The following is a 15513-nucleotide window of genomic DNA, read 5'->3' as shown; positions in this document are numbered from 1 at the left end:
AGTGTTTCTCCAAGCACTAAAAAAGCCCACATGTGTGTCAGCAGAATCAGAACCAGATCTAATGGAGGGAACCAATCGGATTTGATAAAAGAGATCTAAAGATTGATCTACTGATCTAAAGATTGAATTCAAAGAGAAGGTGGATCATACTAATATGTTTTTATCTCTAATGTTTCCCTGGATTTCAGGTTTGCGTTACAACTGCAACTATACAAAAAACCAAGGCTTCAGGTTTGGTTTCAACATCGGAGAACCCGCTGAACACACATGGTTCTCCTACAACATGGGTGGGGACATACCCAAATCTACACCATTGTTATAAACTAGGTTATTAACTTAATGTGTTGGAGCACAAATACACTGATTTTAATGATCATCATAGCTACACAAGAAACCCGGCTGGAAGAGTCCATATGCAGGTCTATACTGGGGATCAGAGGCCAGAAGCAGACCCACCCATAAATCTTCCCTGACTGTTCGTCCACTACAGGATAGTGGGGAGCCTGTGGAGCAGGGCTGTCAAACTGCAATCCTGGGGGGCTGGAGTCCTGTGTAATATACTGTAATGTATAATAATACAATGTAATATAAACATAATACACACACACACACATACACACAGTCCTCTGTTTTTTTCCCCCTATCACCTGCGCCCACCCCTGCAATTCCTTCGTGCTCCACCAGGGGAGTATGTCCCACAACTCTGAATACCTCTGGCTTAGAGTATGAGGTATGACAGAATGACAGTCCCTTGCTGGTGACACATGTAATACCGCACTAGAGACAATCCCACACAAACTCCAGGCACGTGGGGTCGGGGGTGACAATACATCCCCCAACCCTGAATATGTAAGGCTGCACCACAAACCACTGAGCAACTGTATCCCCCCACACTCAACCCTAACCCTAAACCTAACCTCCCACCCCCCACAAAAAGAATAGACGATTGTAAATATGTTGCAATTAGAAAACCTGTAAATTTTTCTCCTAAAAAATCCTTAATTGCATTTTTAATGCCGGTCAGTCAGTTCATTGTCTCTGTATTTTCTCAAACTACAATATATGGAATCAAAGAACAAAGAAACAGATGATTCCACAAGTTCCCCCCTATGCCTTCATCCTGCTATTTGCCCTACCCCCGTATGCCCCCACAGTCCCAGATGCTAGGTTCCCGTATCATATTAATAACACCAGCTGTGACCATCTAATGAGAAAATAAATTAAGCAGGGCTGCGCTGTCACGCACATACGCACGTTGCTACAACAAGCAGGCAAGATGAAGTATCTGATGTCTTCTCCATTAAGTGCAACTTAATTGTCAGTGTTAGGGTGAATCGTCACATCACTGAAGTGCAGTGTTTAATAGATTAAAATGTTTCCAGTGAGGGGGCCCAGCAATATCCAAACGATGCCGTTGGCTCCCCTTATATAATGCACCAGTGATCCTAATTCCTAGAGGTCATGACAACTGGTGACAAGCCACCACATCAAGCAGATGTGCAGCGACAATGAGTCCAACAGCAAAAACCCAGGCTGAAATACCAAGCCACAAGCCCATTTTATAGGTCTACTAATAGGGGATTCTTACCTCCCAAAAGAGGATTAATCATTTAGAAGACTTTACACAGTAAAACATCTGCGTAACTGTAAAGACGAAGGCTATTCTAAAGTTCTGCTATACATAGCATCACTTTTTCTTCCTCTCGACGCAAGTGAGGGTGCATACATTAAAGATATATATTTTTATATCGTTATGCTTTTGCATTCGGGTAATACCATCTCGCGCACGTTAAAAAAAAAAAAAAAAGATAAGTGCATTTTGCTGCCGTGCGGTTTGCGAGACTCTCAGAAATGAAAATAAGATGGAATTATCTGAATCTACCAACTTGTAAAGTGTTGAATCCACTCCCTTCCACTCTGTAATTTAGCTAAATGGGGCTCGGCCAGGCTGCTCCTGCTTTCTTTCTGTGGGCAATAAAACATAAGGAGGGTTTCGAAGAATAGTTTTTTAAAAAGAAATAGTCGTTTATTTATTATTTTTCTATAAAATCATAGAAACACGTGCTAATTAAATGAAGAGTACATGCTCTGTTCTTGACCATCTCAATGTAGACCTGTATTCCCCAGTCACATGATAAAATACCCCCAGGCTGTGTTAAATTAACGGAATAGATGCTGGTGAATCACATTGAATCGCACTTCACGAAATCGCTTCGTATTACATTGCGATTCATCTGTATTCACATCAAACAGCGTTGGCTTGACGTGTCAGCCGGAGCATTAAGGTGAACTTAACCAGTTTATGCACACGCCTCATGTTTCAGTTCACACAGACAAAACGTACTCAAGCCGTTATTTATCAACTGTGATTAAATTTTATAATTACAGGGTTTGTGAAGGTAGCTATTTGGAATAATTATACTTAATGAAAGCTAATTTAAAAATTCGTTTAAGCAGCCTTGCCGTTCTCGGAATGCATAATCATACCCTTTTCTAAGAATGCTGCTAAACATAAAGTTCTGTAAAAAAATCACCTGCATGACCCTGAATAATTGCTCATTCAGCACTTATGGCACACGGATACACGAAATCCGTCAATCTTCACGCTTATGGGTCTTAATGGAATAAATACCTCTCAGCCATGAATTGGATTGGTAGTATGGAAAATGTGTGGCTGCGTTAACACACTTTTTGTTTATAGATTCTGTATATTGTGTCCTGATGCCCCACTCAAAGTTTGTCAAGCCCTATCCTTTGAGTGTTCACACTTAATTTTCTAGACTTAATTAAAATGCGTGTTTGTTTAGGCAAAATAGTGTGAAAGGTATTAGATACACAGACTGAAGTGTGAAACCCTCTAGAGAGCATTTGTTTCTGAAAACAGATCGTTAAACTATTCAAATAAAATTGTGCAATTACAAATGCAAATACTTAAGCAATAAAATGAACTCAGAGAAATTGGTGTAATGCGCCCCCTGGTGTACAAATAAAATAACACATCCCCTTCAAACCAACCACTTACTGTAAGTAGTTGTGTTCATTTACTAAGGCACACGATAATGAAAACACAAGACAGATATAAATGTATTTTGCCTGTGCTTTCTTTTTTTGGCTGTTTTTATTTTTTATGAAAGAAACACACAGAAAACAAACACAAGACTGTACATTGGCTGCCCTGGAAATAGCCTGTTAATGAAAGACTGACTATATTCAACCAAGCAGGCCAGCTGACTAAACATAAAACAAATAAAATGTTCATTTGGTCCTGTGGAGTCTAAAGCTTGTTTGCAGATGGTCTAGTACTTGGTCTAATCTTAAGTGCTACATACTTATACTAAGATGCACAGAATGTGCAGAGTTCTGTGTGTTTTATTCATTCTTTTACGTATTCCCTGTGGATGGAAAACTAAACTAAATTAATTTAAAAAAAAAAACATGTACAAAAAAATAAATATTTTCAGAACAGCAACTGTACAAGGTGGTGGATAAATGTCACACAAAGTGTGAATGTCACACAAAGTGTTAAGCAGTTTTCTAAAATACATGACAACTATATATAACAAAATAGAACCACAATAATTACCGCATTTCAGTCCATACAGTCATCCCTCTTTCAAATTAAGAATTTTTTATTAATTTATGTGGTGTCAAGTGACAAGCATACACAATAATCATTCCACAATTTTAAAAAATCATATTTATACTTAAACTCTGCCAAATGTACTACGTGACGTGAATCATCTTCTTCCTTTGCAACTTATACAACTAACTTATACAAATACAAGACTAACGTAGAGAATTCTAAAAAAAAAATGTAACTGCAAGACAATATAAATTCAGTAATCTAAAGAATCTAGTGTCCAATGAAGCAGTTACAGAAAGAGTTTTTTTGCTTAAAGAAATGTATAAATATACCATAATTTTATGCTTTGGGATTTTCTGGGACTGGGAAAGGGGCTATAATGGATTTAAATATCGTGAACTAACTACCATCCTGATCTAACATGCCCTGATGGGGCAGATCTGAGCCCTAATTACAGCTTACATCAGTGGGAGGGAGGTGTCTGTAAAGTGCAGCAGGTCCTGTTTCAGCCATGTAGATATGGTATAAATACCCACATTACAGCACCGAACAGCAGCAGTGTTCCAGGCAGCCTCAAAGCCAAGGGATATAGGAGCGTGGAAGCGGATCCTCTCTGTTTTTGGTGCTTAGGCATGTTGGTATGTATGCAATTTGTTGTCCCTGTATCACCTTCAGTCTTAGATGCTGCCCCATGCAGTTTGCTCAGTACCCGGCCAAGGGTTCGAGCCCCTTACTTGCACGCCTTTGTCTTTTTGCTGGGATATTGTGAGAGAGATTGCTGTGAGAACCAGGCCGGAACCTTCCGCAAGATAACATTTGCAGTGTCTTTCACCCGCCGCTTTAAGTCGGGGCTTTTGAAATCCAGGGAGGTACCAGCCGGAAACACGTGAACCGAAAGTGGTGGCGTTTCTCTTTTCAGATTTAGCCTCAGAAGATGGAGCTACGAGTTACAAGTGTCCTTCTTCTGCTCCTGGGCTTGACCGTGGTACATGGAGAACGTTACTACGTCAAGAAAGCCGCAGCCCCGGTCAAGGGACCTCAGTATCAGCCATACCCCGTGAAGGGCCAAAGTAAGTGCACCTGCTTTTATGCTTTTTATTCCCACTGAGTATGATTTCACCAAAGCGAGTATTTCTGAATCCGCAGACCTGTCAAGAATTAGAAACTCAGATTTCAAAATTTAGCTTTAAGACTAAAGTACTGCGCGCCCTAAAGCTGAATTTCTGGAGTTTTACACTCATGCATGCCTCTTGTGTCTATAGTGAAGATGCTGGGTGCGGTCAAAGTTACGATTTGGACAAGTAGCTGTATTTCTTCGTTCTGCAGTCTTTCCTTGATGATTCGCATTTTCACTGGATCTGCAGTTTCATTGTTAAGGGTCTTTCATTCCACTGGATTTCTGACATTTAAATGGCTCATGCATTACCACTGTCTTCTTTGACTTTTGCGCTACTTTAGTTGTCTTTCTCATATTTAAAGCCCATTTTCCTGAATATATTAATAATTTCCCGTTTTATGCATGCAATTTGCATTGAAAACAGGAAAAAAACTGACTGATCTGATTGGATGTGACTAATAATATGTGGTTCTGTTCTGATTCCACTTGAGGAAATGTGAAAGATACTGTAGGTGCAATATATATATATATGAAGGGGATTAAGATTCAGTGAAAACCTTATGATGCTTAAACTATTCCAACAATTCACTGTTATTCAATGTCACTGCTTTAGGGTCAACTTTGTAATACAGCTTTATAGTAAATTGCAGAAAAGCATTGAAAATCTGCGCTAAAGTTTCAGATCTGAGTAAGAGCTGTGCATCTGAACCACAGTTAACATATTTGTAGACTCTGTAGACAGTGCTCCAATTGGTGCAAAAAAAAATTGTTTCACGCGAGCTCCCTGCTCGCTGCAGTCTTTTTAGAACATTGAATCCGGAATTGTTCTGACTTTGCGGCTTACATTATAAAACAAATGGATACACCCACTACTAGTAATAGATGCTTCTTTTTAAAAAGACACAAAACACAGCAGAGAAAGACAATAAAAGACAAGTAACTAACGTATTTAAAATTTACTTTATATTCTGTGGATGGGTTAATTTAATAGCTGCTGAAGTAATATTACTTAAATGAGTATTTGTGTGTGAGAATGACACCCATATTCTATTGTAATGTCTTTTTTAAGCATCACATATCATTGCATTGTGTATGCTTCTGTTGATACTTACGGAGAGAGCTAAATTAATTCTTAAAAGCATGCTCAAGCAGAGCGTACCAAGTCAGTAAAACGTGCCTCTGTGCTGTGGGTCAGATCTTACTTGTCAAATCAAGGTTTTAAGGAGAGAGAAATCTCACCGGCTGCCACAGGAGGCAGGGCAGCGTCAGATTAACTGGGACTGTTTAGCTGCTTAAGATCTCGCCTGGATCCAGCTCCTCCCACAGCCACCAGCCTCTCGCCAGAGACACTTGTCCCTTGGCCTCGGTTGAAGGCAGTTCTCCTTAATGGCAAAGAGGCATTTGAATCCAAAAAAGGAAACAGTGGACTCAACTTGATGGAGTTTTCAGTCTTGATTTCAAAGTAAATGCGAAAGCAAAGGGAAAAGGAAGCTTTAACCAGAAGTTTTTCATTACTGAAAAGATATGGCTGTTCTACGCACTTAAATAAAAGGAAATAATTGCTAGGCAATGTGTATTCACTCATATTGCATTTAACCAGTATACCTCAAAATAATTGGATTTTGCCATTTGATAGCAAATAATTAAAAAAAAATAGTTGTATTGAAATAGTAGTGTATGATCATGACAACCTGCACTAATACCATTATTATACCACTTTATTGCCATTTTACAATAATATCAGAAACCATTTCACTTACCATATAGCCTTGTTGTGCATCATTATGGTAAAAATATATATATATCTATATATACCTTCTTCAGAGGTGGACATTTCAGGTCCAGAAATACAAATCCAGACCAAGATTTTGTTTCACCCACCAGTTTAACATAGAGAGTCACTGTCATAGAGTACTCACCTGGTTGACTGAAGCAAAATCTTGGTCTGGAATTCTACTTTCTGGACGTGAAATGTCCACCTCTGACCTTCTGAAAGTCTTGTTGAAGTGTTTGTGTATCCAGAGGTGGAAAATTCTGGTCCGGAGAGTACAAATCCAGACCAAGATTTTGTTTTGGCCAACCAATTGAGTATAAAGAGTCAAAGTCAAAGAGTAGTCAACTGATTGGTTGAAAGAAAATCTTGGCCTAGACTGGTGCTGTTTGGACCTGAACTTATTTCACTTTGTTTGTATTGTTTTTTTAAGCCATGGCAGGAGAGCCAGGTATCCCAGGGGAACCCGGTGCCCCAGGAGCACCTGGACCTGCCGGACCCCCAGGCCCCCCTGGATTTGGAGTTCCTGGACCTGAGGGCCCACCTGGACCCCCGGGACCAGCTGGATACTCTGCACCTGGGAAGTCAGGCACACCTGGTGGACCTGGAAAGCCTGGTGACAGAGGTGCACCTGGACAAAGGGGAGATACCGGAGCTACGGGAGCACAGGGTCCTAGAGGCATGCCTGGACCTCCTGGTATTCCTGGGCCTGCTGGTTTTTCAGCACCTGGCAAACCTGGAGCATCAGGCCCGGTTGGGCCTGTGGGACCAAGAGGCGAGCCAGGCCTTAAGGGACACACTGGTGCTACTGGTGCTCCAGGACTGAAAGGAGAGAGAGGCTACGGCATTCCAGGAGCACCAGGTGAGAGAGGTGTGACAGGAGCAAGTGGGCCGCCTGGGCCAGCTGGCCTCCCTGGTATCGGAAAGCCAGGCAAATCAGGGTATCCTGGTGAGCCAGGAAAGTCAGGGGCACCAGGCAGGGATGGAAGCCCTGGACCCATGGGATTACAGGGCCCAAAAGGTCACACTGGGGCTCCTGGAATGGGAATGCCGGGGAAATCTGGTGATAATGGTGCTCCTGGTATGCCTGGTCCTATGGGACCAAAAGGCCCCCAGGGTGCAACTGGAGCACCAGGAGAACCTGGTATTCCAGGCTATGGAAAGTCAGGAGTTAATGGACAGAAAGGAGAAAGAGGAGTTAGTGGTAGTCCTGGTTCAACAGGTCAGAAGGGAGAACCGGGGCTGATGGGACACACTGGGCATACAGGTGCTACCGGTTCTGTGGGCCCAGCTGGATCTCAAGGTGCAAGAGGGTTTCAGGGAGAACCGGGATTGCCTGGGGCTAAAGGTGACATAGGTGCATTTGGACCACAGGGGGCCAGGGGACTTAAAGGTGATCAGGGAGCACAGGGATTTGAGGGCAAACCAGGTTACCCAGGTGCTGCAGGCCCAGTTGGACCAAGGGGAGCAAGTGGTGCTCCAGGCAGTAAAGGTGAGCAAGGCTATACTGGTGCACCTGGTGCCCAAGGGCCATCAGGACCTCAAGGACCTAAAGGCCATCAAGGACACGATGGGGCACCAGGTGAAAAGGGACAGGATGGAAGTCCTGGGCCAAGAGGATCAACTGGTTCTCCAGGTGCTACTGGTCTACCAGGTGCTAAGGGTCACCCAGGTCTTCCTGGATCTCCTGGCCCTGCAGGCAGTATGGCTAAGGGAGTGCCAGGTCCTCAGGGTCCTCCTGGACTTCCTGGTGCTAGGGGACAGGATGGTTCAGCAGGACATCCTGGACCTCCCGGCGCACCTGGTCCTCCTGGTGAGGTCGTTTTTGAGAAAAGCATGGGACCCAGTGGCATCATGATGCCTGGTGATCTCGTTAAGGTCCCAGTGTCTGCTTTTTCAGCTCTGCTGAACAAGGAACATAATCCTACAACTGAACCCATTCAGTTTGATGTTATTGTATACAATGCTGAGAATCATTATGATCCCAGCACTGGCATTTTCACCTGTCATGTTCCTGGTATCTACTACTTCCACTATAGTCTGCACGTCAATGGTGCTGATGCATTGGCAGGGCTGTACAAAAATGACCAGCCTGTTGTGTTTACTTACGACGAGTATAACAAAGGCGTTTTGGACCAGATGTCTGGAAGTACAGTGCTTGCACTGCAAGAACAGGACACAGTGTATGTGAAAATGCCTAATGTCGATGCCAACGGTATTTTTGCCGCACCGCATGTCCATTGCTCTTTCTCTGGGTTCCTGATCGCCTCTACGTGATGTGGAGTCTTAAAGTGACAGTGCAACTTCTCAGTCCACAAACAAAATCTCTAGAGAGCAATGTCCATGTTTTATTGGCTCATCGGCCAAGCAGGTTATTTTTTTCCGGGGGGGGGGGAGGAGGGGGGAAATGATAGCAACTTGAATATACAAGCAGTGGGTGACTGTAAGAAGGAAGTTATTTTATGTTACAGTTTATCAGGGATAGGCTGCAGTTTAATTGATATCAAACGTCAAGGGCTTCTTTAGTGGATGATGAAAGCAGGTCCAGCGTGATGAGATTTTCACAGTGATGTTTCCTGATAATTACTTATTTCTTTTGTATGGTTTAAAGGAAACTATTTTTGTTTTTATGTTTTTTTTTGAAAAACAGTGTTACTAGTAGTATAACCCGTATTGAATAATCGGTAAAAATGCGGTTATATTTTTAACAGTGTCGAATTTGACCTTCTGAAAAGCTGTAAAAAGACAAGAACACAACAAAAGAATCACTTCTGGGAAAAAGTAAAATTAAGTACTGTATGTTAACAATTGCATTCTTGGAATTCTGTATGCTTTGTACAACGTGAGCAAAATAAAGATTTTCATTCCTACTTTTTCGTATGTATTTTGTGCAATTTGTTGCAAAATTATTATTTTTTTTAACTGATAATCCAAGAAATCTTTCTGAAACAGAGAAAAACTTTCGGAGTATTTCAAATCGTACTAAATAAGAAGGCAAAATGACTATTTACTTATGAGTAAACAAAATACATTTGTATTGAAAATAGCCCAGAACCAATATGTCACCCTTGCAGCATCTTGGCAATAAAAAAAAAATACAAATAGCAGCAAGAATAACCGCATATGAAATGAGATGCAGTTTTCAAGCAGAACGGGGTGTGGTTACGTAGTGGGCAGTTCAGAAGAAAATATAGTTTTCAGACAGGTCAGGGAAGGGAGGGCTGTTTTATTTTAAGTGTGCCACAGGACCAACCGCAGTCTAGGAGATTATCGTCACATTGGAATGTGGGTGTGACCAAAGAAACAAGGCCTGATGGAGGTGGCCAATGCAAAGGACAGAGCAGAGAATTATGGGGTAGATGGGACAGGAGCCACAAACTCCCATGAATGGAACAGCAATGGCGAGCAAACACACACCCTTCCCCTGGCTGCGTGTTTAAATGGCAAGGCCGCAAACTCAATCTGAAATAAGCTCTGCTGAAAAGCCACAAAACCATCTTATCTTCATTTTAATCATGGAAACAAAACAAAAATAACTGATGCTCAGTGTTGCTGGAAGTGAATTTACACAAGAAACTCAAGTACGCTTGACATGGTCCAGTTTCCCTTTGGCAGATATTAAGTTGCTTGATCGTCCAAGTTTACTTGAGCCAGAGGACAAGGGTAAGCTACCCACATACATAAATTAACAGTCAAGGTTGGATTGGAGTTAAATACCTAGTTCTCAGCTACACAACCCCAAGTAAAAATAAAAGGCTATTAGTTCAGTGTTTCCCAACCCAGTCCTCGGAGAACCCCGGACAGTCCACGTTTTTACTCCCTCCCAATCAGGAACACCAAATACCTGGTACAGGTGCACTGGGAGCCGAGAGGAAGCAAAAACGTGGACCGTCCAGGGTTCTCCGAGGACTGGGTTGGGAAACACTATTAGTTTCATGCACTTTCATTCAAACTCATACATCGAATCTTCACACTTGGACACAAAAACGCAATTTGCACATTAAGCACAATTAGTCTGATGGTCATACAAAATTTTATTAAGGTCATAAAAATCAATAAACCTATGCAACTTGGGTTTTACAAGATGACATGGCCCAATTAAACGTTTCCTACAAATCAACAGACTATCTAAAGCTAACTGACCTAATCCCCTCCTGTTCTGCAACAATGACACTTGTCAACTTTAATAGTACAGCTCAGACAAATGATTTAGATACTAACCCTCATATGTATAAAATCCCATTGCACATTTAAAGTTCATAAATACAGGAGGTGTCAACTACTGCTCAATCCACCTCAAAACAGCAATCCCTTTACACATTGTGTCTTCATAGAATAGGTTGTAAAAACTGCCAAGTCTGTGCACAAAAAGCCATTTAATACTGATAGAGGGATGGGACTACAGTAGGTCAACCCATTCCTGTTTTATTCCTCTTCCACATGCACATCACTGCCCCTGGGAATGGTAACTGTGGACAAAAGTGGGTTCTGTGCAGGAATTGAATCAGTCGCAGACAAGTTCATCTCCCCCAAAACCAGTGCCTATTAACACTCAGATGCAAGTTCTTCGGTTCTTCGGGTGTTCCGTCGAGGTCCCTGCTTATTCCGCGGCGGCGGCAGGCACTTCTACCTCGGTCACGGTTTCTTGCGTTGGAGGTTCAGTGACGGGGACTTCCACGGCTGGGGGCTCTGCCGTTTCAGGCTGGGCCTCAGCCAGGGGTGACTCCGCTTTTGTTTCTTCTGCGGCTTCTTCGGACTTGGCTTCCTGTGGGGAGCTCACCTCCTGGCTTGCCTCTGTGGTACCTTCTCCCGCACTAGGAGAGCCTGGAACCACATCGTTACCCTCTGCTGGGGCCTCTGCCACCCCCTCAGCCACTGCTGCTTCCTCTTCTTCTCCTCCCTCCTTCTTATTCTTCTTGAAGTTGAAGCCACTGAGCTTGAAGGGCTTCTTGAAGGAGAAACGCTTCTTTTTCTTTGAGTCGCTGCCATTGGAGGCTGTGGCCCCATCCTCTGTGGGTTTGTCAGTAGCGGCCGTGGCCTCGGTCTTCTCCTCTGCCTCCTTCTCTGCAGCCCCACCCTCGACTTCGGCCGCCTCCTCTTTCGGACCCTCATCGGCTGCAGGGCTGCCGTTCACTTGGGCGCCATCTTCCCCTGCTGGGGATGCATCACCATTGGCCTTTGCATGTCCATTCTCCTGCAGAGGTACATTGTTACATTGGTCATGTCAACAGTACTACATGCCATTTATACTTGGGAATGATGCACCAGCTATTCACAATCATGCTTGTCAGGGTATACCTAATGAAGAGTGTTAAACCACTGTGTCAAACCTTAATGATCTATAGTTTGTATGAAAAAAATATTATGGCTTTAAACTTTGTAAAATCACAGCCTCCTCCACCCCCCACAGAAGCTTATGATGACCATAAACCACTGCACAGTACTCTGTCACTGGAGAATACTCCCCGTGGACACCTTAACTTTAAATACAACACGTTAAGAATAAACCAATAAGCTTCTGTCAATGAAAAGCCGTACTCAAACCTTCCCCATTTCATCTCCAAGAGAAATACTCCCCCCAAAAACACGCCGCCATTTTAATTTTTGAAATTTAGTTAATTTTGCGTTTGGATGTATTGAGGAAATGCCCGTGGGGGGCGCGACCTTCGTTCTGGCGTCCAATTTAGGGCCGAAGATGTGCTGCCCCAAAATGGTTGTCCGTTTTAAACCAAAAGTCTCTGGCTAGACTGTTATCGCCACCTAAAAAGACCCCATATTCCAAGCTTGATCCATGCATTTAATGGCAAGGTTGTTTAAAGCAACATAGCCACACTATGCATGCAGCTGGAAGACACAAAAGCGGTCTAGACTGCAAGCCATTGTCGCGCCGCAAAGCCATTGTGATTAACCTAAGTGTTCGTTCATTCCTAGTACAGTATGGTAATTGCACTTAGTTTTTGAAGAGTTAGGGGGGGGGATCATTTTAAACACCGGCAAATGAAAGATTTGGCGTAAACGACAAGGCTTTTGTCCGCGTTGGCTGCAGTATGAATGAACCAGCAGCGCCATCCTTAAATTACTCTCAATGGTGTTAGGAGTCGTCCGCAGAATTGCTTGTGGCGGCAATTTAAAGATAAAAAAGCGAGCAAGCAAACGTAATACTTTGTATTATTGCTTCCAGTCATCTTCCACGCCACCCGTTTCCCCCAAATCCCTAAAGAAAAGGTGTTTAATTTGGATGCGAAGCAAGCAATCTTTGTCTAGATGCTCGCCCGATGCGTGAAGCGGCGTGAAAAGACCAAGCATCATCTATCTCCACACAATCCTAAAATCAAAGAGTTCACAAACCAGTTAAACCATTAATCCCTCCGTTTTTTGAAAGTTCCCTGGTGGGATTTACCTGTCCATTAGACTTGGCCGACGACACCGCAGCTTCTCCCGGCTTTTCGGAGTCGACTTCCCCCTTTGTTGTGGTCTTGGAAAACTGCGCTCCCATGCTTTCGGTCCAACAAAAGAAACCAACCGATCCGATAAACGAACAAAGACGCTCAGACTCGCAGACGTGCAGAAAGAGCTTTTCTTATATAAAAAAAATAATAATGCACAAAGTTTACCCTGGTGAGAAAAACTCCCCGATCTTGGCCAACAAAGCCTGAAGGACGGAAGCAATATAAAATTCCCGATTTGCAGCTATCGGCGGATTGGGAGGGGGAAAATGGAGAAGTATGGCCCTCTACTAATAAGATGCGGAGTACAACGCCCAAGTGCACAGATGAATGGGCATTCCCATCGATGACGGCATTCCCGTACGAATCAAGCCAATCAAGGGTCTCATAGGGGAAAAGAGGGTGAGGCATCACACAGGACAAACAATGAGATTGAATCGGATTGTTAAGAACCGCGGCTAAAATCACTTTATTCCGAATCATGACCACTGTGGAGTCCAAACCTTTCATACAAAAATGTGCTTTCTGCATCAGAAGAGATGTTGTATCTGTATAATATAATAGGTAATCGTGCACGATTATCTTGTAGTCCTGTTAATTGTTCCGCAGTGATAATATGAAGTATTTAAATAGCCTAATGAAGTAATTAAGTACAAGTAAGTAATGCGATATAAGTTACACCGTCACAGAATGGAGATCAATATGCATGTCTATCGATGCAGTAGACAGCTAAGATGAATTTTCTTTAAAAAGTTTTCGCAGTTGAAAGAAAACACTGTTGTGGCTTCCCACAAACCTCGATGGTCCAAAGTCTGCATAACCTATGACAGATCTCCGCATATCCATGGATCGTTAAAGTGAATGTTTAAAAATCTTTAGGGAAAAATGTTTTGAATTCCTACTGGAAATACTCTCAAACCTGCATTTCTGAAAAGTCCTCATCTTTATATATTATTTTGTTATGCAAGAACTCACACAAAAATAAATATATTTTTTACCAAAATGTATTATCCAAACTTTAGAAGCTGACTAAAGACCAGAAGCTAAACAGAACAAAACGAGAGACTCGTATTGCTGCTTAGTTGAAGACAGATACAGAATCCTAGTGACCTAGACTGAGTCAGTTTGCATCAGCCCCAGTTGGGATTATTTACCCTTGGCTGCTGGTCTGGCAATACACATTAGTGCTTCCACCTTTGTCTCCATGGAAACTACTCCACAATGTTCTGGCGATGCTCTGGTAGCCAGTGGTGGGGGGAAAATTTCCTGAAAATGCACAATAAACAATTAACAGTGCACTGATATTTTCCCTCGAGTGCTAGACTACATGCAATCCTATTGCACATGCACATAATTGCAATACAATATCACTTAAATTATTGTACCACAGAGTATAGGCCAGAGAGGGAGAGTCTTTCGTTACTAATGAACAATGGCAGGTTGAATCATACCAGACAAAACAACCCCCACCCTCACCCCCTGCTCCAGTTGCCTTTTCAGAAAGTAGAAGAATGTGCGTCTTTTGTCTTCGGTAATAATAGATGGTTTGAATTTTTTCACTTAATAGTTTTTCAGCTGGGTGATCATCTTAACATCTCAGATCAGTTTTTCAGTCTTTTCTAAACTTAAGTAATAATACAATGACAATAGACTACCCCAAGTTACTTGAATTTAATATAAAGGACATTGAATTGCCAATTTAATCAAATTTAATACACATTTAACATATCTGGTTAATATAATTTACAGAGTTACTGTATTACATATTCATATATCCTCAATTATTAGTCATGGAACTAATTTGGAAATGAACCTTTTTCTATTTAAAAATTCTGAAAATTACCAAAAATGTAGCTGCAGCATGTTTTTTCATACTTTGTGATTAGATCTGTTATCATATAACTGAACTATTTAACCTAGTTTCTTCAACAGAAAATTTGCAAGAGAAATTGATTTATTATCTGCGCACAGCCTGTGTTTCTGCAGGAAGGAAAGCATGGCTTATAGGAGTGTGACTTCAAAGATGTGCTCAAATTCATTTTGAGCTGAGATAACATTTTTGTTATTCTACAGTATAGTAAAAGAAGGTGGTTTGTTTATGTTAATTTCTCAAGTTAAAGATGTAACTTGGCAAATGTTAGTTGCGTCAGTGTCAAAAACTTCAAAACTATTCCCTGCACTGTGTACAAATAAAACACTGAAAATAGCATTCTATAGGATCCACATAGCTAAGTACACACAATTCCTCACCAGCTTTGTCTTTATTCATTTTATTATCAGACTCCTATGACTGGAATGGCAAATGACTTGCAGACCTAACTGGCAAAAAAAAAAAAATCTGAAATGTCAATTTGAAATATTGATATTAAAATACTATGATATACACCAGTAGGTCTTCATTTTTCCGGCAATACTCAGGTGAACGACCCCAAGTGAAGTAATATTGCCCATAACAATAAGGTCTCTTTAATAAACCTGGAAAGAGAAATGGTGCTGTGGGCCAATAGGGGGCAGTGTTTCCTCTGGTCAAAGTATAATACACCTTTACACTGGTAGCGAAACTGCATTCATTCCCTTCCTTAAGATAACCCATTTG

At 42.0% G+C, this 15513-nt stretch overlaps 2 protein-coding genes across 3 annotated transcripts; one reads left to right on the top strand and one right to left on the bottom strand.

The window, feature by feature from the left end:
- The first annotated feature begins 4083 nt into the window (after positions 1-4083).
- Positions 4084-9341, top strand: col10a1a (collagen, type X, alpha 1a). The gene is made up of 3 exons (XM_023839092.2): positions 4084-4221; positions 4503-4653; positions 6905-9341. The coding sequence occupies exons 2-3, from the start codon at positions 4518-4520 to the stop codon at positions 8746-8748; spliced, it is 1980 nt and encodes a 659-aa protein (XP_023694860.2). The 5' UTR covers positions 4084-4221; positions 4503-4517; the 3' UTR covers positions 8749-9341.
- A 1146-nt stretch (positions 9342-10487) lies between these two features.
- On the bottom strand, positions 10488-13262 carry marcksb (myristoylated alanine-rich protein kinase C substrate b). 2 transcript variants are annotated; one of them, XM_023839181.2, is made up of 3 exons: positions 13086-13262; positions 12872-12968; positions 10488-11665 (listed from the first exon to the last, which is right to left on the bottom strand). In XM_023839181.2, exons 2-3 carry the CDS (start codon positions 12965-12967, stop codon positions 11072-11074), a joined length of 690 nt encoding a protein of 229 aa, XP_023694949.2. In that variant the 5' UTR covers position 12968; positions 13086-13262; the 3' UTR covers positions 10488-11071. The 2 variants fall into 2 exon arrangements, with proteins under 2 accessions (XP_023694949.2, XP_023694948.2); XM_023839180.2 differs by having other exon boundaries at positions 12872-13260.
- Between the last annotated feature and the right edge of the window lie 2251 nt (positions 13263-15513).

Source organism: Paramormyrops kingsleyae, chromosome 14 (assembly GCF_048594095.1).
Source record: "Paramormyrops kingsleyae isolate MSU_618 chromosome 14, PKINGS_0.4, whole genome shotgun sequence".
NCBI classification, from domain to species: Eukaryota; Metazoa; Chordata; class Actinopteri; order Osteoglossiformes; family Mormyridae; genus Paramormyrops; species Paramormyrops kingsleyae.
The sequence above is the reverse complement of the archived record's forward strand: the minus strand, read 5'-3'. Positions and strand labels throughout refer to the sequence as shown.

What these genes read in the sequence shown, in the direction of transcription:
- marcksb (XM_023839181.2), bottom strand. Translation starts at nt 12,967, where the DNA reads ATGGGAGCGCAGTTTTCCAAGACCACAACAAAGGGGGAAGTCGACTCC. An exon ending in CGGCCAAGTCTAATGGACAG is followed by an intron (nt 11,666 to 12,871) that starts GTAAATCCCACC and finishes GTACCTCTGCAG; the next exon opens with GAGAATGGACATGCAAAGGC.
- col10a1a (XM_023839092.2), top strand. Translation starts at nt 4,518, where the DNA reads ATGGAGCTACGAGTTACAAGTGTCCTTCTTCTGCTCCTGGGCTTGACC. An exon ending in ATACCCCGTGAAGGGCCAAA is followed by an intron (nt 4,654 to 6,904) that starts GTAAGTGCACCT and finishes TGTTTTTTTAAG; the next exon opens with CCATGGCAGGAGAGCCAGGT.